The sequence below is a fragment of the Mesoplodon bidens genome (genome assembly GCF_964165515.1).
Source record: "Mesoplodon bidens genome assembly, chromosome: 19".
Lineage (NCBI taxonomy): Eukaryota > Metazoa > Chordata > Mammalia > Artiodactyla > Ziphiidae > Mesoplodon > Mesoplodon bidens.
This window is the reverse complement of record NC_138179.1, coordinates 15,114,074-15,139,350: the sequence shown is the minus strand read 5'-3', so window position 1 is coordinate 15,139,350 and position 25,277 is coordinate 15,114,074. Positions and strand designations below refer to the sequence as shown.

Below are 25,277 nucleotides of genomic sequence, written 5' to 3'. Positions count from 1 at the left end.
TTTTTCCTTAACTATAATTGGTTGCTGATAAATTATAGAATACAATTACAGACAGTCCAGTTATACAGAATAAAAATCACCTTTTTGTCTTTTCAAAATGGTAGTTATAGGGCCGTGGAAAAGCACTTATTCTCAGTGTTAGTTATAGGTCATTCCTATTACTAAGTTTTTGTTTACATTAACCTCCTTTCAAGGAACAGTTCTTAGGTTCTTGTGGTGTAATAGTCGTCTACTGTCTTATTCCTCAAGACTTCAAATATCCCTTCTGTGAAGCTTTTTCTTATGCTTCCAGGTGGAGTTTTTCTTGCCCTCTCTCTGTATGTCACTACAGTTTGGTTATGTACCTACTTCCCTTATTCTAAGATACTAAAATAGGCACATTGTAAATGATCACATTTGAATGGAATTGGAACAGATAAGGGTTGTGTGTTATTAATAAATAGGTATGGATTGACATTTTGACCTTATGGGTTAAGAAGAGTAGGTTGGGTTTGTAGGAGAGAACTACTTACCTATAACACAGAGTTAAGTAAAATTTTAATAAGGCATTTTAAGTGTCAAGCTTAATTAAATTTGATGAATGCTTCATTCAAAAGACATTGGCACCTTGTTGAAGGATGATGGGTTGCCAAAAAATACTTGGTGTTTTTTAATAACAATGAGCTATTACAAAAAAATCATTTTATCTATAGCATGCAAGTGCATATCTTTACTGTTTGTGCAGACAGAGTTGTTCTCTTGGCAATTTGATTTCAGGTAATAATTGATTTTCTGTAATCAACATTTAAGGACATCTCAATGACACTCTCAAGAATTAAAGGAAAATTTGAATATTTTGTCTGGGTTTCATAGAACCCAGCCCAGCAATAATCCATCTAGGTTTTTTAGGTTTAAAGTGAAAAGCATAGCTTTAAACTTTGCTCTTGGTGTAAAGCTTAAAACTTGGTGTATAAAAATAATCCTTTTTTTCTTCTTTGCAGAGATGGAATCTGTTTGGAATTTGCAGAAGCAAGGTAAGAATGGTTAGGTTACCTAAAATGTCCTTATGGCCAGTCTTTATCTGTATTTGTGTGATAGACAAAGGGTAGCCTAAGAACTGAAATTCATAGTTCATAAAAATATTAGCTGTTGTAAAAACCTTATTTGGGCTGTATATTCTCTGAAAAGAAGGTTAGAAATCTACAGAATAGCAGGTTAGCTTCCTTCACTCCCGTAAACAAGATGTGAGTAGCAGGAGGGCAGAGGGACTGGATAATCCACATCTGGATAATTTGGAATTTTCAAAAAACTGAAAATTGCTTATCTTAATTATTGAGTGCGTTCTTTCCAAATACAATAAAATATGTTAGTTGTGGGATACCTGAAATAAAGTGAGTATTGGTTTGGAGAGTCAGTCACTAATAATAGATTTTGGCTTTCAGAGCCCTGTAAGCCCACTTACAGGGCTGGATCCCACTTGCCATCCAGCTTGCTAGTTAAAATAAGTGAATTTCAGATGAATGTGAAAGTCCTAGAATTTCAGAACTTGAAGGCATTAGAAATTCTGTTTTCTTACTACAAATTAGGAAACTGAGGCACAGAGGGGTTACTATATAAACTAGAAAGTGTCCGGACTAGAAAGTAAGATTCCCTGATTTTCCAGCATTGCTTCTTCTTCCATCCTCTCTCTTATTCTTAGGCCAGGTCTTTTTCGTCTAACACAGCCATGACCTGAAAATAGCTGGCAAGCTCTTAAACTATTTTGAATTGCTTTCTGTGTACCTCCTTATTCAAACACACATTTAAAACATAGACTAGAAAATATACCCTGCAGAAGTAGACCTACCTGTTTTTTACTCTAAAATGGTTATTAACTATTAAGAATTGAGCATTGCCTTCCTGGCAAGCTGCTAATGGATGTCCCTTGGAGTTCTAGAAAGGATATTGTTTCTGGACTAAATTAGATTGATTCTTAGCCTCAGGTGAGCTTGAATTCTTCTATATTATTTTCAGGCCTTTATACTTTTCTATTAGGTTGACAAGTTTTATTTTTATTAAAGCATGTGTACTTCAAAAAGTTCTTAGGGTAGATAGACGTAGTATGTAATAAAAACATTGCTCTCCAGAAGAGGGGGGCGTACAGATAAATAATGGGAATTTAAAATAACACTGGAGTCTGCCCAGACACATTCTGACTGTTTTATACTTCAACCTAGGATATCCACAGGTTTTTGCTGTTGCTGAGAATAAAGTCTGGTGGTGCTATGGGAAATTAGAGGGAAGAAATAAGTCATAATTAGGACTGAACCGGTAGTTTTGCTTTAATTTAACCTGAAATTTTTGGTGCTAGGTGTTTCTTGAACAGTTCCTTAATAGACAATCCACATTGCTTAAATAAATTTTAACTTCATTTTGCTGAGGAGAACAAAGGAAAATAAATCTAAGTGTTTACTTTAGTGTTAGATTATTGATGACTTAATAACCTTTGTCTGCTTTTTTCAAATGTGCTACTTTTATAATCAGGAGAAGCACATTGTCCTGGTTAACTGAACTCAACCCTCTTAACGTGTAGGCGTTGAGGCCCCTCACTGGCTCGAGGACCTTTATGCTGGGAATCCATTGAGGTTGATTTATTTGGTTGAGACGAAGTGGATCACACATGTGTTGATACAAAGAGGAAATGGTCTTTAAATTGTGTTTTCATAAAAGGAGTTTACATGATGATGGTTATTTGGGATTTGTTTTTTGAACATGGGCATTTGGGGATTTCAGACCTTGTTTTTATTTATGTGTTTATTTTTTAAACTTCCCTCCAGATCCCAAAAGGATAATCACTTACAATGAAGCCATGGATAGTCCAGATCAATGAAGGACCAGACTGCCTATTTGTAACCTTTCTGCAGCATTAGAGCCACCGTTCATGGGGGATACAAGGCTTTTATGCTCCTAGATCTTCAACGCAGCAGAGGAACCATAAGTAGAATCACAGGATAATATATACAAATATATATATATATACATATATATATATAGTTATTTAAAAAAAAGGCACCTGAAAGTAATTAGACTTCTTAAGGAATCAAATTTATTTCAAGAGACTACACATGGTTATTTAATCTCTGGTACTGAATAGTTTTTTTTCTTTTTTCTTTTGTTAGTTTTCGTTTTTAAGTGTGAATGCAAGTGATTAATGAATATGGACTTATTAACAAGCGTGGTTCTAAAGTTCCTGCTGTCATCAACTTGGGCAACAAATGACCCACTGGAAAGGCAAATCCACTTAAAAGATCTCCGTATCTTGTTCTGTGACTAAAGTGATACACTAATCACGGGGAACCCAGAATGATTCAACATTTTCCCCCACTCCTCCCTTGATCTTTTGGTTATACTATGAGCCCTGCGAGAATGCTGGATAAAATGCCTTGAAGTTTGCAGGGGTGTATTTTTTTAGCGAATATGATTTGCATGTCTTGCCAGGAGTTAAGCAGCCTCTGTGGGGTGTTGGGGAAATATTTTCTTTCTTTCCTTTAATTTTTTTGTGGGGTGGGGATGGGGAGGGCATTGAAGTTCTACAGTTCTGGAATAGTTGGTACATAGTTCACTTGGCTTTGGTTACATATTGGACTCTAATAAGTAAAGAATCCATGAGTGTCATTTAAAGAAAAGTTACAGAACAAACAATTGGCTTTAGATATTTAATATGGAAAAATACTCCTGTGCCCATATTTTAATGTAATTGTGTAAGTGGGAGCAAAAATATATTCTGCTTTTCAACTGTAGGTGCTCCGGACTTGCTCTCTGTCACTAACACTAAATGTGCTGTTTTTCTTGTTTTTCATCAAACATCTGAAGAGAAACTTCTGTACCTTTCTGTAAATTCTCTTTTAATTTCTCAGAAATAATCTAAAGGGGGAAGAAAAAAGTCCATGGAAATATGAAACTTCATGTTTTTAGCCAGTGAGGAGGTAATAAACCCTGCCTATAGAAGGTGTGTTTCCATTCAGACTATACTTCTGAGCTTATTAGCTTCTAATTATATCTTAATAAATATATTTTAATACTAGAGCAAATGGGTTTTTTAAAGAAAATAATGTGAAATTCTGGAAATTTTCTTTTGGGCAGAGAAGAGCATTAGCCCTGTCTTATCATCACATTACCATCCTGTTGCACTGCAGCTTGTATATAGCATGCTAAAATAAATTTTTTTGTGTGTGCAGAAACTAAGGGTCCAACTTAAGATTGGATGGTGTTAGTGGCGTAAAAACAAGTTCTCTGGCCTGACATAGCATTGCGTCACACACACACAGAAATTAGTATATCCATGTATGTCAAATACAGGTTAAAATAGCAGGGCATTTATATAGAGAGATGTAGTCTTCTAATAAAAGTAGACTGGATCCCCAGGGGTATTTGGGGAGAAAGTAACTACTTTGGCTCAACCCTTTTGCTTAAGAAATGTCCAGTTTTGAGCGACCGTAGTATGGATGAGTTTTCTTGTTTTGTTGATTATTTGAGGCTTTTAACAAGTAGTTTGTGAAAGAAGCTGTTGGACTCAGCATAGAGTAGAGAAAATATCTTTATAGTCTGGATTTCTGCCCTGCTTAGATTTTAAAAGTATAAGCATGGATTGCCAATTCCACTTGATGTAAACAAAACTTTTATACATAATATATATATATAATAACTTATTGTATCAGTCCAGGTTCAGAAACTTGTGGTAGGCCAGTTCCAGATAGTTTCATTTCCCCTGTAAACTGTATCACTTTTACAGATATTGTAATTTTCAAATGTATAATATGTTTACAGATGTGCCCTGCATTTAGTCTGCCTTGTTCTATTCTGATTTTTGTTGAGTCTCCTGCCTGCTTGCCAAAAGCTAGGATGCTTCAGGCCCATGTACAATTGAAAGCAGAGGCATCCTTGAGCTTTAAAGCATTGAACAAACTGGAAAATGCATCATACCACATACTGAAGTGAAAGAAGTCTGTGTTTTTGTGTTTTTTTTTAAATAAAAATTTTCAAAAGGTTAAAAAAAAAAGATACAAGGTTGATTAAAGGAAAAAAAGGCTCCAGTTTGTTTTACAGGTTTTAAAGTTCTGCTGTGTGTTCAATTGCCTTGTGTAACCACTTGTCGCCTTAGGGCCAGATTCTCTCCCTCTCCCCTTGTCGCCCTCCTTTTTTTAAACATCCATTTTGCTTACCTGGAATTTGAAAGCTCTTCTGTGTCACAACTCACAAGAAACTTTCTGGGTTTGTGATATACAGAGGTTGAATGAATATATATTTTAAAAGGAAAAAAAAAAAAAAACAGCCCGCATCTGAATTTTTAATTTAGAAGCAACACTTACTTGAAAATATCTTTTGAAAGTTGTCATTGCTTTCCTACTTCCCTTCCATATCCCTCAGGCCTCCATGTTTAGAGAAGCCAAAAAGAGAATGTACCCCATCTCTGTGTTTGTCCAAAGGATTTTGAGTCTCACTTCTAAATGAAACAATGCAACATTTCACTTTGATTTCCCCACTGAAATTTCCTTGATTATATGGTTAGAGGTATAGAGTTAGGGATGTCTCTTAACCTTCTGGAACCCTAGTGCCCCATCATTAACTGTCAGTATTTTGGGGGCATTGGGTTAATGGACTTAATTGCCTAGGTACAAGCAGGACTTTGAGACATGTCTCCTTTGTGCTGTTTGGTAACACTTAACTCTACTTGTCGCAATCTTTCTTAGGTCCTCACACAATTCCTTACAGAGCACTTATTAAAAAAAAAAATCTTAAGAGTTGATGTTTTCTGATTATTTTTTGTAAGCTTCAGCTGTGATTAATTTAGCACATTTAAATAACATTGATGTGTTATTGTTCGGTATAAAGAATTTTTCTTCAACTCAGAGTATTAGTACTGTAGCATAAACCAAATACAGTCTAGAGGGGATTTTTAACATCCCTCCATTGTAAAGACTGAAAAGGTGTGTGTCTGTGTGTGTGTCTGTTGAGTGCTTGTGTGTGTGAGAGAGAAGGAGATATTAAAAATTAGTAGATGAATGTGTGTAAGACATTATATTAGTATTCAGAGAATGAACTTGTATTTATTTTGTGCCATTTGTTTTCATTACACAGAATAAAGTCAGGTGGTTTTAATCCTTAAAAGGGTAGTATTTGAAAAATGGCACTACGAATGAAATCATGACCTATTTTTTTAATAGCTATGAAGATACTAACTAAGGGTGGAGATTTCTTTTTAAATCTGTCTTGATTGTAGGTGTCTGTGTCACATACCACTCTCTTGTAGATGTCTTGAATAATTCCCCTTCCCCACAAAAGACAGGGTGTATTTATCTTTCTCTTCATTCACCCCACTTTGCTGAACTGAAGTTAATTCCATAGCCTTTCCTCTGACTTCAGTAATAATGAGCTTTCACATACAATGTATTTACAGCATCTGTAGCTAGCCCTTCCTCCTCCTCTTTCTAGGAGGGGATAGACAATAACTAGGAATTTGTTAATGGCAGTTTGTTTTTCCTTAAAGTAAACGGCTGGAGAGGTTTAGAATTTTGCTGTTTTCCTTAATCATCTGCTTACCCTAATCATCACAGAATCTGCAAAAACTTTATAAAGAAAAAAAGTGCTGCATTGTTTTTTCAAATAACAGTTTCTAGGATGACAAACCTCAATGAGTGTTGTCCACAGTACAAAATGTGTTTCTTTCACAAAACATTACATAGCAGTGGTAGTTCTGTGCTTGGTTTTTAGGCTTGTTGCTAACCCTTTTGGAGGCATCTTATGGTTTATTTTTTGCTGTAAACTTTTTTAGTGAAGTTGTATGTCATGTACCAAATGGCCACAGTCAAGGAAATTTAGAAGAGGACTTTGATTTTAAATTCCTCTAAATAAGGAGGAAGTCATTCTTTCAAGGCTTTCTTCCTCAAGTTCTAGAAATAGATTAAAAGTCCACACTTTCCAAGGATTATGAGAATAGTTATGCCACTGAGCCATATCCTCAAATAACACATGATCCCTCTTGTATACCTGCGCTAACTGTGTAAAACAGACACTATAGTGGGACAAATACATACTATGATCAGGTCTGTTAATGCTGCACCAGTTGTAGATTCTGATTAGGCAGTGTCTTTTAATAATCCTACCCATAATTTTACTGTTGAATTTTTAAAAGGGTAGAATTTGCTCAGCTTTTTTCCCCCCAAAATGTTGATATTTGTTTAAAGGGGAGGGGCAGAGGATAAGACTAAAAGAATAATAGCTGCTTTATGTTTTCAGAGATGCATTAGGTTATCATTAGTTCTTAATATTGATGTTATTTTCATTAATGTAATTAGTTGACAGCGCACCAGGATTCTTTTATTTTGAGAAAGATGGGCTTCTGCTTTAAGTATCTTAAAATGTTTCTTTTTAAATATACATCAATCTGTTCAGATGTGTGAGAACCAGGACCACCCTGGGTTGGTTTAAAGAATGATGAATCATTGGCTTCACTCAAAAGCAAAATTTCACTTCACTCAAAATTTACCGAGTTTTAAATTAAATTTCACACCATTTTGCTACTCAAGAAGGGTCTTACAAATAAATAGAGTTTTAAGTTGTCTACACAATAAAAACACCCAGTGAAGCATGAATGGTATATTGCTTTTGCATTACTGGGAGTGTCAAATAGCAGTTATGTGCTAGAAACCTATGGAACAGCCATCCTCACAAGTGGGTTTGCTGATTCAGACTTCCCTATTTATCCATAAGATTTTGTTTATGTCCAGAGTTCTAAAGCCATTTTATAGTACTGCAGTATCCCTTTTCTGCAGCCTTATTAGAATAGCTACAGACATTTATTTTCCAGTTCAGTTTCACTTTGATTGCATATCAAAATTTTACTCTGTAGACCAACAAAACCAACTTGAGGTAAATTGCAGAGCTTTCCATAAATCCTTTTCTCCTCAGGTGCTAAACAAAGGCTCCAAAAATGGATACTGCTTTAGTAATGTCTGCTTTATTCTTAAATATTTCTTTTGCTAGGTGTAAAGATTTGGTGTTAACAAAAGTGGTTTAATATGTAAATATGAATGAATGCCTTTAGTTTACCCCTGTTTGTCTGTTTCCTTTATCCTCCGTGGAGGAGGATCCTTTCATGATACTGAATACATTTCATTAGGTATTGTTGCATTTTTAGGATGAGAATACAACTATTTTCTGTCTTGGATTAATCCTGCTGCTGCTATGAGAAACTGAAAAATCAAGAATGTGATGCACTTTTTACATTACTATATACCATACCTTTATAGGTTGCTTTGATACCTTTCCTGTAGCACAGCCACTAACAAAAGTGAATGAATTTAAAAATTCTCTTTGGGAGGGAATCAGTACAAATTATTTATGGTATTGGCCTATGAAGGACATTAACTTAGGAAAATACAAATTCTGTTAGTATTACACGTTTTGGCCTTAAAATGTCTTCTACTACTGAAAATCTTTTAAATCTTAATTTTGCTTCTGTTATTCCCTCTGCCTCAAAAAGAGGAGTTGGGAAGAATGGCTTAAAGGAAGTAGTATCATTGGTTTGTTGCTGGTCTTTTGGAAAGAAAACAATTGTCTACTATATATACTGGGAGCTTATTTTTGTTTGTATACAGAGGAGAAATAATGTTGCCCCAAGCCAATCCGATTTAGTTTAATCAAATCAATCAAAACCAACTATTCTGCTTCTCTAGCGTACTTTTACTTAGGAAAGATAAACTTATGCTACTTGACAAGAGGAAAAGTCATTTCTCAAGCACATAGTCAAACTTGAAGGAGATTGAACCCAATATGATGGAGGAAAAACACCAAATGGGGTGGAAGAATATGAGAGAGAGATGTGGTCCAAAGCTATCTGATTATATTTTGATGTTGCCAATATTGCAAAGCCAAAATTTTAATTTGCTTATTTAATATATTTGTTGGCCAGAGATCTATTTTTATATCAATGTGCCTTGCATGTATATTAAAAAAAAATTGGAAAGGCCATGTTACAATGTCTGAGATAGTTGATGGTTCTTACCACCTCACTAATTTTTATGCAGTATGAAATGCTCATTCTAACGCCCAACTGGTGCTCTCTGTTTAAAGTTACAGATCTCGTCACAAACTGGAACTATTTTATAAACTGGGAAGTGATTTGATTTACTTTTTTGGTTGTTTCTTTCTTTTTCTTTTTTTTTTTTTTTTTTAGTTCTTAGTCTGTTAGTGGCTGTTCTGTAGTGGGAAATAGTAAAAGGATTCTTCACTTCCTTTCCCTCCCCGCTCAGCACCTTCTTCAAGTAATGTGGTGACACCATTTCTTGTGTGCTTTGAAAGACATTTCAGCTTGCTGTTTCCTTTAGTGTTATAAAAAGCATTGTTTGCAAAATCTAGGGAGATGATGGAGTCCACTTTCATTTGGAATTCCATGTGAGCTATGATCCAAGTTATTGGCTCTTTCCAACTTAAAAATTTTTTATTGTTAAAGCACCTTGCTTAGAAATTTTTAAATATTTATGTCTGCAACAATTGTCTCAAAATAATGAACTGTGCAATTCTGTCATTAAAAAAAAAAAAAAAAAAAGATCTGAACTCTCCCTACTGTGACTTGTTAGTTTCTCTGTATTTCCTGCCAGTGTAAATGTGAAAATCTTTGCTTGCATTACGTTTTAGAAATGCATTTTGCACACTCGAATTTTGCCGAAGCTCCATGAAAAGGTTAGATCTAAGTAGATGAATAAAGCTATGCACATGTTTTGAAAGTTTAATTTGTGTGTCATTACCAAAAGTGACCTATCCTTATTACTTTGCTGCTCTTAGCTTTACCATGTTTAGAAACATGGCTCAAAGTTAGAGTTCTGGGCTAGCTCATCAGTGGAACTAGAAGAGAGGAAAATTGGCACCTATTTTAATAACAGGTTTAAAATGAGAGCTTGACTCATGTCTACTAAAGGGCTTTTTTTTTTTAAACAGGGCAGTTTTATCAGCTTTACAAACTGTTGGATACTCTTCAATGAAATTTTCATTTATTTGATCAAATAGAAATGGGAAGTAATTGAAACTGAAGTGAAGGAAGGACCTTTGCCACATGGAGTTCTGTGACAATTCTATGTTAAACCTCTAAACCTGGTTTAAAGGTAGGATAGCCTTTTTACCTTTGCTTTAGCATAAATTTGGTTTACTGAATGAATGACTGACTTGAGATAAGAATCATTTAGTTCTTTAAAGATCAAAGCACAGATTAAAGATGATGTGTATCTTTTTAAAACTGCCCAAGCTGATTAGAACAAGTTAGAAACTGAGCTGATTTGGTTTAATTGCTGCAGTCTGCATGTACTAAATAGCTTTACTTCACATGTATGTGTACTTAAAGGTTGTGTAGATGTACTGGCCAGGTTTTGTCAAATCATCTTCTAAAAGATTGTTTTATATTCTCTTCCGGACCTTTGTAGAAGAGGCTAATATGTTTAAGTAGAGATAATACTAATGGTGTTTTCCCCTTGCTCCTAGATATAAAAGAAATATTTCTGTTTTATAGCTTTTTCCTATGTATAGAAGAATATTACTTCTCTATCAGCAAGTGTGCTCTTAATGTATGTTGTTGTCTTTGAAAACACAGCAAAACCCTTCTATACCTTCACTGAAAGTGACAGTTAAAATCTAAGTCTACTAGTCAAGATGTGAAAGGTGGCCCATAATGCATGGCCTTAAAAGGCATGAATGCAGGAGTATAGCATCATCTTTGATGGCTATGGCTACTCCTCAGCATCCGTCAGTGGTTCACATGTTCAGTCTTAGAACGTTATTGGAGGAGCAAAGTAATTTCTGTGTCTTGTGTGCATCAGCACTTAGGAGCTGAGTTACCTCTTAATCTGGGGGAAAGGACAATTAATGGGCTACAATTATGTTAGAGGATTTTTTTCCTTCCATCTCCCAATTTAAAAAATGTTTTTTCAGTGTTTATTTTGACCAGTCAGAATGATAGGCCTTTTCTAGATACAAGAACAGTGGCCAGAAATTTACCCTTTTGCTAAATGCTTAGGTATTTGCCATAGCTGTTTCTGATGTCATGGATTCTGAGGAAGTGTCAGTTACGTGATGCTCTTCCTTTATTGGTGTCTTACTTCATGTTCAGTGTTTTAAAAATACAAATTACAAACACTCTACATCCATACCCAGATTTACTTATTTTATCAGGAAAAAAAAACGAGAAATTTGTAGATCAAATTAAGAGACAATAAGTGTACATTGTTGAATAAAAAATTTTAAAGTTTCTGAGGTGTTTGTGTTATCATGTTTTGTGTGCTTTAATTCAAAAAAACTACTGAAAACTAAGTTAAGATTGTGACATTGATAATATTTTTTTCAAAGTATCAAATGTACAAATAATTTAAGTCTTAAATATAGCATGGTCATAGGTCATGGTTTTTTTTCTAATCATACAGGTTATTAAGGTACTTAAGAATTGGCATGTGTATGGAAAAATCGGTTGTGAGAGCAGCTATCCTGCCTTTTGTCATGACACTGAGCCTTATGTTCTTCCAGTTGAAATAAGAAACCGAAATTGAGCTAAGCAATTAAGCAATATGGCAATGCATATTTGAGAAACTTCCTAAGTTTGTTTAGCATTGATTTGTCACAAGTGAAAAAAAGCAGTGCTAACATCAACATTAGAGTGGGGGTTAGAAAAGATGAAAAAACATTTACCAAGAGTGTGTCTGTCACTATATAGACTGATACATTTGGGTTATATGCTTTCATGTTCTTTGAAATAGGGAATCATTGTCCTTGGCCAGGTAAGTGACTTGCAAGGACACAAAAGGGAACTTGGGGTTTTATTGAAGCTTGTCTTTTAAGATTCTCAGGCATGTAAATGTGATTTCTATAAAGCATGGTAGTTAATTCAGTCTACAAAGTTGTTGGGTTTTTTTTAATGACATTTATTGTGGATTTCAGCAGCTAACATTTGGAAGCAATATCTGAGCAGAACATAAAATTCATTCTAGATTGCTTAGCAAGGTCTCATGCTTGGGGAATTGTTACTTGGAGCTTTTAATCCACTACTGTTGGATACGGCGAATTGATTGAATCTGGGAAGTCTGAGCATGAGAACCCCACTCTCTCCAGTGTTTATAGTCTCCTCCATGATGGTCACATTCCAAGATATACTGATAGCCACGGTATCCAGGATACTGGTAGCAAACCCAGCTATAAAAGCCAAAGCAGATTGGATTATTAAAACTAGTTAGGAACCTGGTCAAGACCCCCAAACCTGAGCCTCTTTCCTCAACACAATGATATGGAAGGCTTTTAGGCTTAGAAAACAAGAGCCATCCTAAATACGCCAGGCACCATTTGTGAGCAGATACCTACAACCAGCTGAAAATTAACCTTGATTATGAGAAAAGGTATGAGAGTAGTCAACATAAATCCTTCCATACAGGAATGTCGGGGGAAGGAAAAACTGAGATGCACTTACGCTCCACATTGTATCTTCATGGAACCAACTTCGTTGTTGAACCAACCCATGGCTTGCAAGGAGGGGTAGTCATCACAGATTTCCCATTGTCGTCCAATAAAGTTTTCTTTCTCAAAGATGGTCATCTTAGACTCCTTATGATTCTGTAATGCAGAAATTTTTTAAGTTTAGTACCAGTGTTAAGGCTGTCATTGTAGTTCTTTACCACATTTATCAAACTCAAAACTCTCCTGGTTTACAGGAGGAAGTACATGATCATTAATGGTAAAAATATTTCACGCAATACAGAGATTTTAAAAATTGGGTAATCCTGTTTAATCCAATTTAATACCATAACAATTAAGATTTTTTTTAAGTTCTTTATTTTTGGCTGCGTTGGGTCTTCGTTGCTGTGCGTGGGCTTTCTCTAGTTGCGGCGAGTGGGGGCTACCCTTCATTGCGGTACGCGGGCTTCTCATTGCGGTGGCTTCTCTTGTTGCAGAGCACGGGCTCTAGGCACGTGGGCTCAGTAGTTGTGGCTTGTGGGCTCTAGAGCGCAGGCTCAGTAGTTGTGGTTTGCGGGCTCTAGAGTGCAGGCTCAGTAGTTGTGGTGCACGGGCTTAGTTGCTCCACGGCATGTAGCATCTTCCTGGACCAGGGCTCGAACCCATTTCCCCTGCATTGGCAGGCGGATTCTTAACCACTGCGCCACCAGGGATGTCCCAATACCATAACATTTAAAATGTACAAATAACTGATATACTTTGGAACAACGAAAGACCAATGAAAGAAAATTATGACAGCAGGAAAAATATTTGAAACACATAGCCAACCAAAGGATTAATTGTAATGTGGAAAAGATCCCACAAATTGATAGGAAAAGTAAGTCCATGTGTGCCTAAGTGTTTGTGTGTGTGCATGGCATTGGAAACAATGTAAATGTCCAGTAGGGGATATGAAGACTACAAGCATTAAGAAGGCAGAGACTGGGCTTCCCTGGTGGCGCAGTGGTTGAGAGTCTGCCTGCCGATGCAGGGGACACAGGTTCGTGCCCTGGTCCGGGAAGATCCCACATGCCGTGGAGCGGATGGGCCCGTGAGCCATGGCAGCTGAGCCTGCGCGCCCGGAGCCTGTGCTCTGCAACGGGAGAGGCCACAACAGTGAGAGGCCCGCGTACCGCAAAAAAAAAAAAAAAAAAAAGAAGGCAGAGACTAACCTTTATGAAGTTCAAAAGCAGGCAAAACTAGCCTTAGTGATAGCAAGTGGAAAGGAGCAATTGATTGGGAAGGGACACCAGGTAATCTTATGGGGCAATGGAATTGTTCTGTATCTGATTAGGGTGTTGCTTATGTGGGTATACATGTTTTTCAAAACTCATAAGAATATACACTTAGGATTTGTGCCTTTTACTATGTGTAAATTATATCAATACATTAGAGGGAAAAAATCAGAGTTAAAGTGGGATGAAAACACATCCAGATAGGGAAATACCTTTTAGTTCTAGAGCAGTTCAGTTTACCATTTCCACTACTTGAATTTTTGTAGGACTTTGAGATCATTAACAGCTAAAATCATGAGAAAATCACATGATATAGATAAACATTTGAAAAGGTTTTAGCCTAGCCTTACTCCCAATGTAGGGATAATTTTTCCACACAGCCCTCAAGGTCATCCTGCTTCTGCTTGAATTCTCCAAAAGACTAAAATCATCCCATTCTGATGCATAATTGAATATTGCTTAGTGTTAGAAACAAGAAAGTTAGGAATCAAAGATAAGAGGTGCTGGAGCTCTTGCCTACTTCAGTCATCCCACTGTACTAAAAGGTTACTTCAGCATTTCCCTGTTTCTAGGTAAAATGATACACAGATTGAATTTTTTTTTTTTTTTTTTTTGCGGTACGCGGGCCTCTCACTGTTGTGGCCTCTCCCGTTGCGGAGCACAGGCTCCGGACGCGCAGGCTCAGCGGCCATGGCTCACCGGCCCAGCCGCTCCGCGGCACGTGGGATCTTCCTGGACCGGGGCACGAACCCGCGTCCCCTGCATCGGCAGGCGGACTCTCAACCACTGCGCCACCAGGGAAGCCCCACAGATTGAAATTTAACTGGCCCAGGATTTACTTTTATTACATGGTAAGTGCTCTCACTAATTATCCTATTGCACTTCTGAAGATCTGGGCTCCTGAGTATCCACTTTCTGCCACCTATAAGAAGCCCTTACTTTTAGCTTAATAAAAATACCATCTAGGAGAGAAAAAAATCAAATGGTAAACTTAGAAACTGAGGGAGCAGAATTTTTCTTTTCTCTTTATACTTTTATCCTTCCTGCCACATTTCAGCATAACTGATGGGAAGTAACATAAGTGTCAGTCCATATGCACCCTCTCTTATCCATCCCCCACATGCACAGAAATGAACATTTCAGGGACTCACAGCTGAACAGATGGGGCGGAAGGACATGAGGCGCTCAATGTGGTAGGCATTACTCCCGCTCCAGGCATCCCAGCGAGGGTACTCTCCTCTCTCCAGGACAAACTGTTGCCCGCAGAAGCTGGTATGCTCATAACCAACCCAGCTGCCAAAGACAAGTAATGGTGTTTGTTCATGGTGTTCAGAGCTTACATGGCCTCATGGAGAAGGCATCTTTTGTTTTAGATGTTAACAGTGGGGTGAAATATCCAATTAAAGCCATACAAAGTAATACTTTTATTGTGAGAGGTGGAGAATGGCAGCTGCACTCTGTGGGTTTGTAAATATATTTGGGGTTATCCACTGAAGAGGTGTACTTCACTGGCCTGAATAATGAGTATTGGCAAAGTCTAAAATTATATTTCCTTTCCAAGTTACCTTATTCTCTACTTGGAGCTCCAGTTTCAGGATCTAGTGACTGACTATTGCTTTGGCTCCAGCCAAACCTATTGACTTCTTTCTAAGGAAGCAAAGGGATGAACAGGCAGCGGATGAATGACTAGTCTCTTGTTTCCTTGTCCCGTTGTGGGTTCTTCTGCATACCTATATATACCTGTACCTTATTTATTAAAACACCTCAGATTGATTTTTCACAACCAGGTCTGAGTTACTGATGACACCTTAAAGAATTTTACTTTAAGGGTGGAAGAGCTCAATTTTGGGGGTTAGCAACTTGTGGAAACCTATCTACATGCACGGCCAGTTCTGCCTAGGAAGTAGAGTCCTTCCCTTTGTGTTTTCAGGCTGATGATCAAGGCCTCAACTAACTTGCCAAGAGTAAGAAGACAAAACAAGAGAGGGTCTTCCTTGCCAGGGAGATTAACCACCACCAAGAAACTCCTGAAAGACTAGCTAGGAACTAATATTACCCTCTGGAGTTGAGTTCCTTTTTACAAAGAGAAATTAGCTAACAGTGTCTGCTCTGGGACATGGAGGGGAGTTAGCTGTGAAGCGGTAGCTTGATAGTTTCCTCTCTATTTTCTGTAGAAAAGAAAAACTCAAGGGGCTTGTGGCTATTCTGAGGGAATCCCAGGCAGAAGCCTATGGGCTCCAAAAGCACAGAACTGATTACCATCACTGCCCCACCCCATGGTATATATTTCTTTAACCCCCCCCCCAAATCTAATACCAAGCCACTAAGAACCTCATGTTCCTTCCAGCTTTGAGTTACTAAATTACGCATGTAGTGACTTTTGGGTTTTTTTGAGATTACTTAAGTATGGAGGCTTCTCTCCCAGAAACGATTAGAGTTTGGGGGAACATCTTTCTTCCCTGATCTCCACCTTTATGGTCACATGTCTGAAGGGACCAGAAATAAGGGGCCTGATGTTCTGCTGAGGTGTATACTCACGCGCCACATTCCACCTTGAGAGACCGGACATTGTCAAAACTGCGCTCAGAGACATTTGGGCAGGAGCTGGTGAACTCCATTCTCTTGCCCTGGAAGTTCTCCTGGTCATAGATGGTTATCTGAAGTGGGATTTAAATGGGAAAACAGAGCTAGAAAGTGGTACATCAGGAAGAACAGAGGCCCAGGCCAACATCTTAACCTGTGTCTGACCCTATGTTTTCCATCACTAGCTGCAGCCCAGGAGGCCTGATAAGGTCTCTTCTAGTGTAGACTGGGTTAAGAAGGGGTTTGAACTAATAGCACTGGTTGGCGGTGTTCACATGCCCAGTCGGGATGAGGCGTGGGGATTGGTTTCTGATAGGAATTGTCCTCCAGGGATGATAGCTGGCCTAGTGGACACACCAATGATTTGTGGACTCTTACTCTACCATGCTTCCTGCATAAGTGTGGCCCAGAAGCCAGGAATCTGGGAGACCCAGGGGCTCCCTGTGAATTATTTCTTAGCTTCTCCAGCCACACCTTCTATAGAAACCTAAAGAGTAAGGGGAGAGTTGTGATAAACCCCTTTCATACCTTGAACTAGAACTTGGCTCTTGAACCTGGCTAGAGGACAACTCCCAAAGCTGTGAACAGGACTCAAGAGTTGACCCAGTGAGGAAGGTAAGGGTGTTGGGGGAAACAGTGGCTGAGGATCAGCCACTTCAGGCAGTGGTTACGACCAGCCTCACGCTGGGAGTCAGGAGACCATAGTCCAACCATTTATTTGGGATCTGGTGGCCAATCTGTCCTCATTTCTGGGCCCTCAGTTTTTCCATGTCAAAATCCACTCGGGCTGCTCTATTTTAAGATGATTTTAGCAGTGTGGAGGAAAACTGACCTAGAAAACTAGGTATCATTTCCAACCCATCACGGGCTTCCGGGGTCATCCTTCTTCTGTCCGAATGGGGCACCCTGAGAAGAACCTTCCTGAGACAGCATCTGGATTTTGGGTTGAACCCTTCCCCTACAAGCTGGTGTTTTATTGGTCGGTCACTGTCCCTGCTCTGAGGTGATATTATACCCCCTGCCCTGATGGAGTCCTCAATTTTCCATGTGATAGGGATGGGCTTACCTTCCATGGCCCCACAGACCCCGGCATGGGGTTAGTTTGAGCCATCTTGGTGGTTGGAAGGGATTCTGGAAGACAGAACACACACCAATGATATGGCCTCTGGGGTGAGGGGAGAGGAGCACAGGCGGAAGTAAAAGAGGCTTGAAGTCCAGTAAACAGACTTTGGTTGGGACGCTGGCTCTGCTTCTCACTAGCCGAGCCTCAGTTGTTTTCCATCGGTAAAACTTCTACGCGCAGAGTTATTGTAAGGATTAGAAGCAATAACGCAGGTAGAGCACTGAACAGATGCCATGACCACTTGACAAACGTGGCTCTTGTCCTCTTGCCTGCCTCCAGGCACCCGCTGCTGGTGGCAGCATCGCCTCAGTCTTACATACCCCAGTATAAACCCCTTGGCAGCCATCTAGGCCGGACTCTTCATATTACCAGTGCGTGGTCTCACTGTCACCTGGCTTCTCACAGCCCTCAAACTGACCAGCTGTGCACAGCCATGCACCATCCCCTCCCTACTTCTCTGCCTTCTAGACCTACCCAGCCTTGGTCTTGCCTCCTGAGACTTTGCTGCTTTCCCCAGCCTATGGCGACTTGCTTTCTTTCCTCATTTCCAGCGCTCATCACAGTACTGATCTGTGTTCCTATTGAATATGTCCTGGGTGAACATCTCCATGGCAGGGCCTGGGTCTCCAGAGTGACTGATGTAGCACCATGCTGAGCCCATGTTGGGGTGGTGCGTGTTTGAGGAGGGGGACGGGCGGCATTGAAAGACTTATCAAAGGAAAGTAAGGAAGAAAAGAGGATGATAATAATAGCTAACACTTAACAATGGCCCACCCTATGCCAGGCCCTGTCCTATATGCTTTACACGCATTAATACATTTAATCTTCACAATGAGCCTATGAGGGAAGCACTATCATTATCCCCATTTTACAGATGAGGAGGCTCATAGAGGTGAGGTAGATAGAAAAAGATGATAGGAAGATTAAAGGAGGGAAGGACGGGGGGGGGAGAGGGCAAGGAGGGAGGGAAGAAAGAAGACAGGCAGGTGTACATCAGTTTTCTTTTTTTCTTTTTCTTTTTTTTTTTTTTTTGCGGTACGCGGGCCTCTCACTGTTGTGGCCTCTCCCGTTGCGGAGCACAGGCTCCGGACACGCAGGCTCAGCGGCCATGGCTCACGGGCCCAGCTGCCCCGCAGCATGTGGGATCTTCCCGGACCGGGGCACGAACCCGTGTCCCCTGCATCGGCAGGCGGACTCTCAACCACTGCGCCGCCAGGGAAGCCCTACATCAGTTTTCTTAACTCAGAACAGCCATTCATAGCTTTTCCCTCTGGCTGGTATTGGTCCAGGGACTGATGCATATAAACTCTGTGACGTAACTTTCCGTTCTGAACCTCTGAACAAGCACTTCCTAGCTCTTGCCCCCCTACCTTCTCCCTATGCCCCAGGAGCCTGTCATTTCTTGGGGCCCCATGCCCCCTCCCAGCCATGGTTGCTAGGGCAGTGGTTATTGTCAGGTAAGTGACCTCTTGAGGTGGCAAGAGAAGACGACCTCCCCCAGAGTTCCCCAGTCTTCTCCAGCCATCTTCAGAGGCTCTGACCACAAGGCAGGAAGACGGGGTCCCCCTTCTGGGCATGTCTCTGCAGGGGAAGGAAAGAAAGGACCAGAGCACCCCTCAGGGCCTTACTCACCCAGCTCCTGCTGCACAGTCTGGGTCTCCATCTGGTGCCACTTCCTCTATGGCCCTGCTCTTTATAGCCCTGCGGCTGATGCCCTCCGGCCCTGTCAGCACTCTGCTTTCCCTCTGCTTTTGTTCCCCCTGATCCCAGAGCTTTGGTGGCTCAGCCTGCTGGACGGGCATCCCTCAGGGCTTTGTTTAAACCTGGGATACAGAAATCCAGAGAGGCCCTGCTGCTGTGGGCAAGGCTGGCTGTGCAGGCCTTGGCTGCTGTGGACTTGCTCTCAGAGCAGCGGGGAGGTGAGGACAGGTCTCTGCGTGCGTCCTTGTCCCCTGCTCTTCTCCAGATTCCTTTCCTCTCGCCACCCCAGGACCTTCTAAGACCCCATGTCATAACAAACACATCAAAACGCACCTCCCTTCTCATACAGGATATACATTTTGGTGGTGGTTGTTTAAAAATGTAAAGGATTATTACAATTCTGAACTCTAAAAAATGGTTCAGTGTGTGCTTGGAAATCTTTATTATACCATATTTATATGTATAACTATGTTAGAGTTGCATTCAGTTATGGTCAGCTAGTAGGACTCTCTCTGTAGCTCTGTTATTAAATATTCATTTTAATTTCGCAGCTTTCTTTTTCAAATTTGGAGCCAATAAATCTTTTGAGGTTTTTTATTTTTTATTTTTTTATTTTTTTATTTTTTATTTATTTATTTATTTTTTTTGTGGTACGCGGGCCTCCCACTGTTGTGGCCTCTCCCGTTGCGGAGCACAGGCTCCGGACACGCAGGCCCAGTGGCCATGGCTCACGGGCCCAGCCGCTCCGCGGCATGCGGGATCCTCCCGGACCGGGGCACGAACCCGTGTCCCCTGCATCGGCAGGCGGACTCTCAACCACTGCGCCACCAGGGAAGCCCTGAGGTTTTTTAAAAAATATATTGCTTTAGGCCCTTAGCAGTCTCACAGGTCCAAGGTACCCTAACAGGTAAAATGATTTCTCCCTGGAATTTCAGGGCTCTTGGTGAGAATACTGTGTGGTAATTGGGGGCCTCCCCAGGAGCCCTGAAGGGGAGGATGTGTTGTTCAAGCATCATAGCTACTGTGAGAAGGAGGAGGGTGCCATGGGTGGAGGGTGCCATGGGTGAGCCTGGCGGATGTGAGTTCAGATCCCAACTCCCCCTGGGTGGGTGACTGGGCAAGTTATTCAGCTTCTCTCAACCCCCAAAAAGGAGATACTATCTGCCTGACACATCGTAGGTTTATTATTACATATTATCCTACTCTCTTTCTGGTGACAGATCCTGTAGAAAATCTCATAGCAGCTTGGAGAGAGGAAGAAACTTTTCCTAGTAAAGTTCTCCCAATCCCTCTGCCAATCTCTCTGGCCTGTAACTCAGGTTTGTCTGAGCCCCCTTTTCTCAGAACCAAAAATCCAGGGGCTAGTTCTGGTATACACACAAGTATTTGCAGGTCAGGCAGAACATTCCAAATCTACTGGTCTGATGATAAGCATGATGTGCCACCCTAGGACGTTTCTGCTGCTTGATCAACTGATGGCATCTGGATCGATGGCTAGCGAGAACAGAGTCGCCTTGGGGATCGTGGCTGGCTGGTGGCTGTGCAAGGGCTTAAGGCACCAGCTGTCCATGCTGGTGATTCTTCCTCAACTTTCCTTTTCTTTCTCCTCAGAACTGGGGTCTTGGGAAAACGCTTATTTGTTCATTTGTTCATTCATTCACTCCTTAACCCCTGGACTGGCTTAGGTACCCCCACCAAGTGCTCTCATGACACCCTGCACTTACCGATGATTGCATGGATCACACTTAGAAATTGTTTTAGAAACTAGAAATGTTGGGCTCCAAGGAGGGAAACTGGGCACTTGGGGTTCGGGTATAGGACAAAACTTTTCATAGTATATTTTTCTGTACTTTTTGAGTTTTGAACAATGTGGACATACTTCTATCAAAACAAAGTTATTTTTGAAGATAAAGAAACTGTTTACTTAATTATCTGCTTCTTCTGCTAGACGCCATTCTCTATGATGGCCGGGGCTCAGTTTTGTTCATTGTTATATCTTTGGCTCTGGGCAAAACTCTTAGCTCAGTAAATATGTTTTTGTTTTGTTTTGTTTTTTAAAAGAAGATGTTGGGGGTAGGAGCTTATTAATTTATTTATTTATTGTTGCTGTGTTGCGTCTTCGTTTCTGTGCGAGGGCTTTCTCTCGTTGTGGCAAGCGGGGGCCACTCTTCATCGTGGTGCACGGGCCTCTCACTATTGCAGCCTCTCTTGTTGCAGAGCCCAGGCTCCAGACGCGCAGGCTCAGTAGTTGTGGCTCACGGGCCTAGTTGCTCCGTGACATGTGGGATCCTCCCAGACCAGGGCTCGAACCCGTGTCCCCTGCATTAGCAGGCAGATTCTCAACCACTGCGCCACCAGGGAAGCCCAGTAAATATGTTTTGAATGAATGAACGACATCCTATGATGGGGTTTTGTGACTCTGGGGGCAGAGGTGAAACTGATGTAGTCCTCACCACCCTAGCCACAACCGACCTGCTTGTGTTGTGTTTGTGCTTCATACACGCTCAGCATCTCAATTTGGGAACTTTACACACTACTGGAGTATTAGAACCATGCAGGCTGATTGAGCCAATTTTTAATTTTTGCAGAAAAGTGGGGCTTTTACGTTTGATTGAAAAACCCAAACCCATGAACAAAACCACTGTAAGGGGGAAGATCAAGGTCACTGTGCAAACAGTTTACAAATATCCATCCAGTTTTCCTGGGGTCATAAGCATCCCCAGCCTGTCCTCTATCCTCTTTCCTCAATTACCTTAAGTCCAAGGATGCCGGAGAAGGAGTACCAAATCTCCAGGGCAACCATCACGCTTTCCAAATAGCACCTCAATGTGTTTTTTTAAAAATATTTATTTATTTATTTGGCTGCACTGGGTCTTAGTTGCGGCACATGGGATCGTTGCCGCATGTGGGCTCCTTTAGTTGCGGCACGCGGGATCTTTTTTTTTAATAAATTTATTTATTTTTATTTATTTATTTTTGGCTGCATTGGGTCTGCGTTGCTGCACGCGGGCTTTCTCTAGTTGTGGCGAGCGTGGGCTACTCTTCGTTGCGGTGCTCGGGCTTCTCCTTGCAGTGGCTTCTCTGTTGTGGAGCACAGGCTCTAGGCGCCTGGGCTTCAGTCGTTGTGGCACGTGGGCTCAGTAGTTGTGGCTCGCGGGCTTTAGAGCGCAGGCTCAGTAGTTGTGGCGCACGGGCTTTGTTGTTCCGTGGCATGTGGGATCTTCCCGGACCAGGGCTCCAACCCACATCCCCTGCATTGGCAGGCGGATTCTTAACCACTGCGCCACCAGGGAAGCCCTGGGATCATCTTAGTTGTGGCATGCATGTGGGATCTAGTTCCCCGACCAGGGATTGAACCCGAGCCCCTTCCATTGGGAGTGTGGTGTCTTAGCCACTGGACCACCAGGGAAGTCCCCTCAATATGGTTTTTAACCAAGTTCTACAGGATTCCCCCCCTTGACATTGTTTGGAACTCCTGCTTCACCTACCCCATGATGGTTATGGCCTCAGAGCTCCAACTCCCTCTGCTGTCTCTTTCCAGGAAAGTCAGGGCAGAGGCACTCCAGAAGTGGGAACCAAGAGAGCAACCAGCTTGCATTCCCTTCGCCCAAGCTGGGTTTGGGTCTCTCCTCTTCATCCTTAATAAAAATAACTACAGTGTACGGAGCATTTACTGTGAACCAGACACTACCTTCTTGGTTCTCAAAACAACCCCATGAAGTAGATCATTATGATACCCATTTTACCAATGACTTAACTAAAGATCTGAGGGGCCAAGTTCTGGGCCAGAGAACCCAACAGGGACTTGAATGCACATCTCGCTGGTTCGAAAGCACAGTTTTTCCTCCTGGCAACCCTGCCTCTCTGGCGTAAAGTCAGATGATAATACCTACCTGACCCACGGCTGTCAGATGAAGGGAAATGAAGGTGTTTAGGGCAGCCTTTGGGACCCAGTACCATCAATAAATGGTAACTATATTATAGCTTGTTCCAAGTCAGATACTATCGTGTGCCAGATTCTCATAGAGATGAGTGGGAACAAGCAACAAAGTTTTAGAAACATTTATCAGATAAAAAATATTGTCTTTGAATTTCAAAAAGACCACATTCATTCCGTTTGTTTTTTTTTTTTTTCCCAATAGTTTTCTCTATTCCATTTTAACAGCGCATTCTGTCAGTCTAATCTTCTGCGGGGCATTGATCTATGGGGGACAGGGATTGTGAAGTCTGTTCTCAGTCCACACACTCATCACATGAACAGGTGGGACAACTGTCTATCCAGTGGGATGGGCTTTTAGATGTGGAGGTGATGACAGACGTTGAGGAGAATGAGACAATCCCCAAATGTAATGAGGTCGATTTGAACCTTGGGTTCCCCAGCACTAAGGCCACATGACAATCATGGTAGATGCTCAGAAGAATTTTATGGATGGCTTGGACACCCTGACCTTGACTCTGGGCCCAGGGAGCCTCACAGGATGAGGCCCAGGGTGAGAGGGGTGAGGTCATGGGGCCAGGGCAGCCCCTGGACTCAGCACTTTTTGGCAAGCGCATAATGGGGCTGACCAGGCGGCTGAGCAGCACTTCTGTTGTTTGGGAATAAGCAGGATGAGTACAAAGCAAAGGGCCCAGTCAGCGTTCAGCCAGCACCTACCTCCCCCATGAGGGGCTGCTTCGGGGGGACCTTTTTTGCCCTAGTCCTTGCTACACCTTTAAACAAGTAGGAGAGCCAGGGCCTGGCTGGGCCTGAGAAGGCGCAAGCACTAGGAGAGAACCTGGGAGGTATCTCAAGCCTCTGGTTCTTTCTGAGCTCTTTCTGTGTTCATCTATCCCTTTGCTTCCATGCTAGGGAGTGCTGTTGTCCTAAGGGCGAGCCTCTTAGCCTGCTTCTTCTGTGTGTAACTAGCTGGAGGGCATCTCAATCCCATTCGGTCTTACTGAATTTCTCAATACTGCAGCTTGTCATTTCCTCTCAATTGGAACTCCATGAAGCTATTAGAAAAATAGGAACGAAGATGGGACTTATCCTATTGGTGGCACTCAGCCCATTCTCTCAACTACAGCCAAGTAGTTCAACTCTGTGTCTCATTTAGGGCGGCCAGATTTAGCAGATAAAAATATAGGACACCCAGGTTAATTCGAATTCCAGATAACCAATTAATATTTTGAAGTATAAATAGGTCCTAAACATTTTTCATCCTAAAAAATTATTTGTTGCTTATCTGAAATTTAAATTGAACGGAGTGTCCTGCTTTTGATCTGCCGACACCAGTCTCCTTCCACCTTTGTCTGGATCCAGAGGTGATACCCCTCTGCCAATCTGCTTCTCTGTTGTCTTTTGGAGAAGACAGTGTAAAAAAGTCACCATCCTCATGATCACTTCCCTGGCATACCCTGTCCCACCAGCCACCCTACAACATCCTTTGATAGAGTGGAGAACAGGAGAGAATCTATATGTTTTTAAGTGTTTTCCCAAATGTTAGCTTATTTAATCCTCCCAATTAACCCTGAAAGATATGCTTAGTTAACCCCATTTTACAGTAGAAGAATCAGACTCAGAGAGCTTATGTTACTTGCCCAAGGTCACAATGCTGGGAAGTGGCAGAATCAGATTTCAAACTTGATTCTCTTCGGTCCCAAAATCTATATTCTTTACCATGTTGTTTATAGGAATCCCTCACCCTTCATTTGTTTGAACAGCATGACTCAGAGAGAGTAGCCATAAAAGCATATTTATTTTCATCTCCTCTGCCTCATTATGTTTTTCCATTGGGGCTAATTTCTTTCCCTTGCCCTGGATGTAAACCTGGGCATTCCCAAGACTTTTTGTGGCCATTTTTAGGTAATAAAAAGTTGGATGTACTTTAAATCATAAAAGACAGTCTCAATTTAAAGTGAGAATGTTCTATCCACTATAGTAACCAAAACGTCAATCTCCATTCAAAGGTGTCTTCTCCTTGCTACCCCAGATAGGACCTGCATTAGGCAGAAAGCCTGAGCCCAGGTTAAGGGCACTCTTTTTTCTTTCTCCTGCTTACTCACTGGTTTCTGATCCTTCTAGGATTGGAGGGAATGGGAGAAGGAGAACAGAACATTCCTTACTTGATGGTCCTGTGATAAGATGGCTTCACATTCTGTGCCCAGCAAATCTT

At 41.1% G+C, this 25,277-nt stretch overlaps 2 protein-coding genes across 2 annotated transcripts in view; one reads left to right on the top strand and one right to left on the bottom strand.

Annotated features, from left to right (window-relative positions):
* NUFIP2 (nuclear FMR1 interacting protein 2) overlaps nt 1–11,255 on the top strand; it is a 29,395-nt gene extending 18,140 nt beyond the window's left edge. The window contains exons 3-4 of the mRNA XM_081220032.1: nt 981–1,013; nt 2,796–11,255. Of these exons, the coding sequence (XP_081076158.1) occupies nt 981–1,013; nt 2,796–2,848 (86 nt within the window). The 3' untranslated portion in view covers nt 2,849–11,255. The remainder of the gene's footprint in view (nt 1–980; nt 1,014–2,795) is intronic.
* Nucleotides 11,256–12,041: 786 nt separating this feature from the next.
* CRYBA1 (crystallin beta A1) lies at nt 12,042–19,087 on the bottom strand (the record flags this gene model as incomplete). Its single annotated transcript, XM_081219190.1, has 6 exons — nt 12,042–12,189; nt 12,461–12,603; nt 14,870–15,011; nt 16,257–16,375; nt 17,368–17,432; nt 19,057–19,087. 6 exons carry the CDS (start codon nt 19,085–19,087, stop codon nt 12,042–12,044), a joined length of 648 nt encoding a protein of 215 aa, XP_081075316.1.
* Between the last annotated feature and the right edge of the window lie 6,190 nt (nt 19,088–25,277).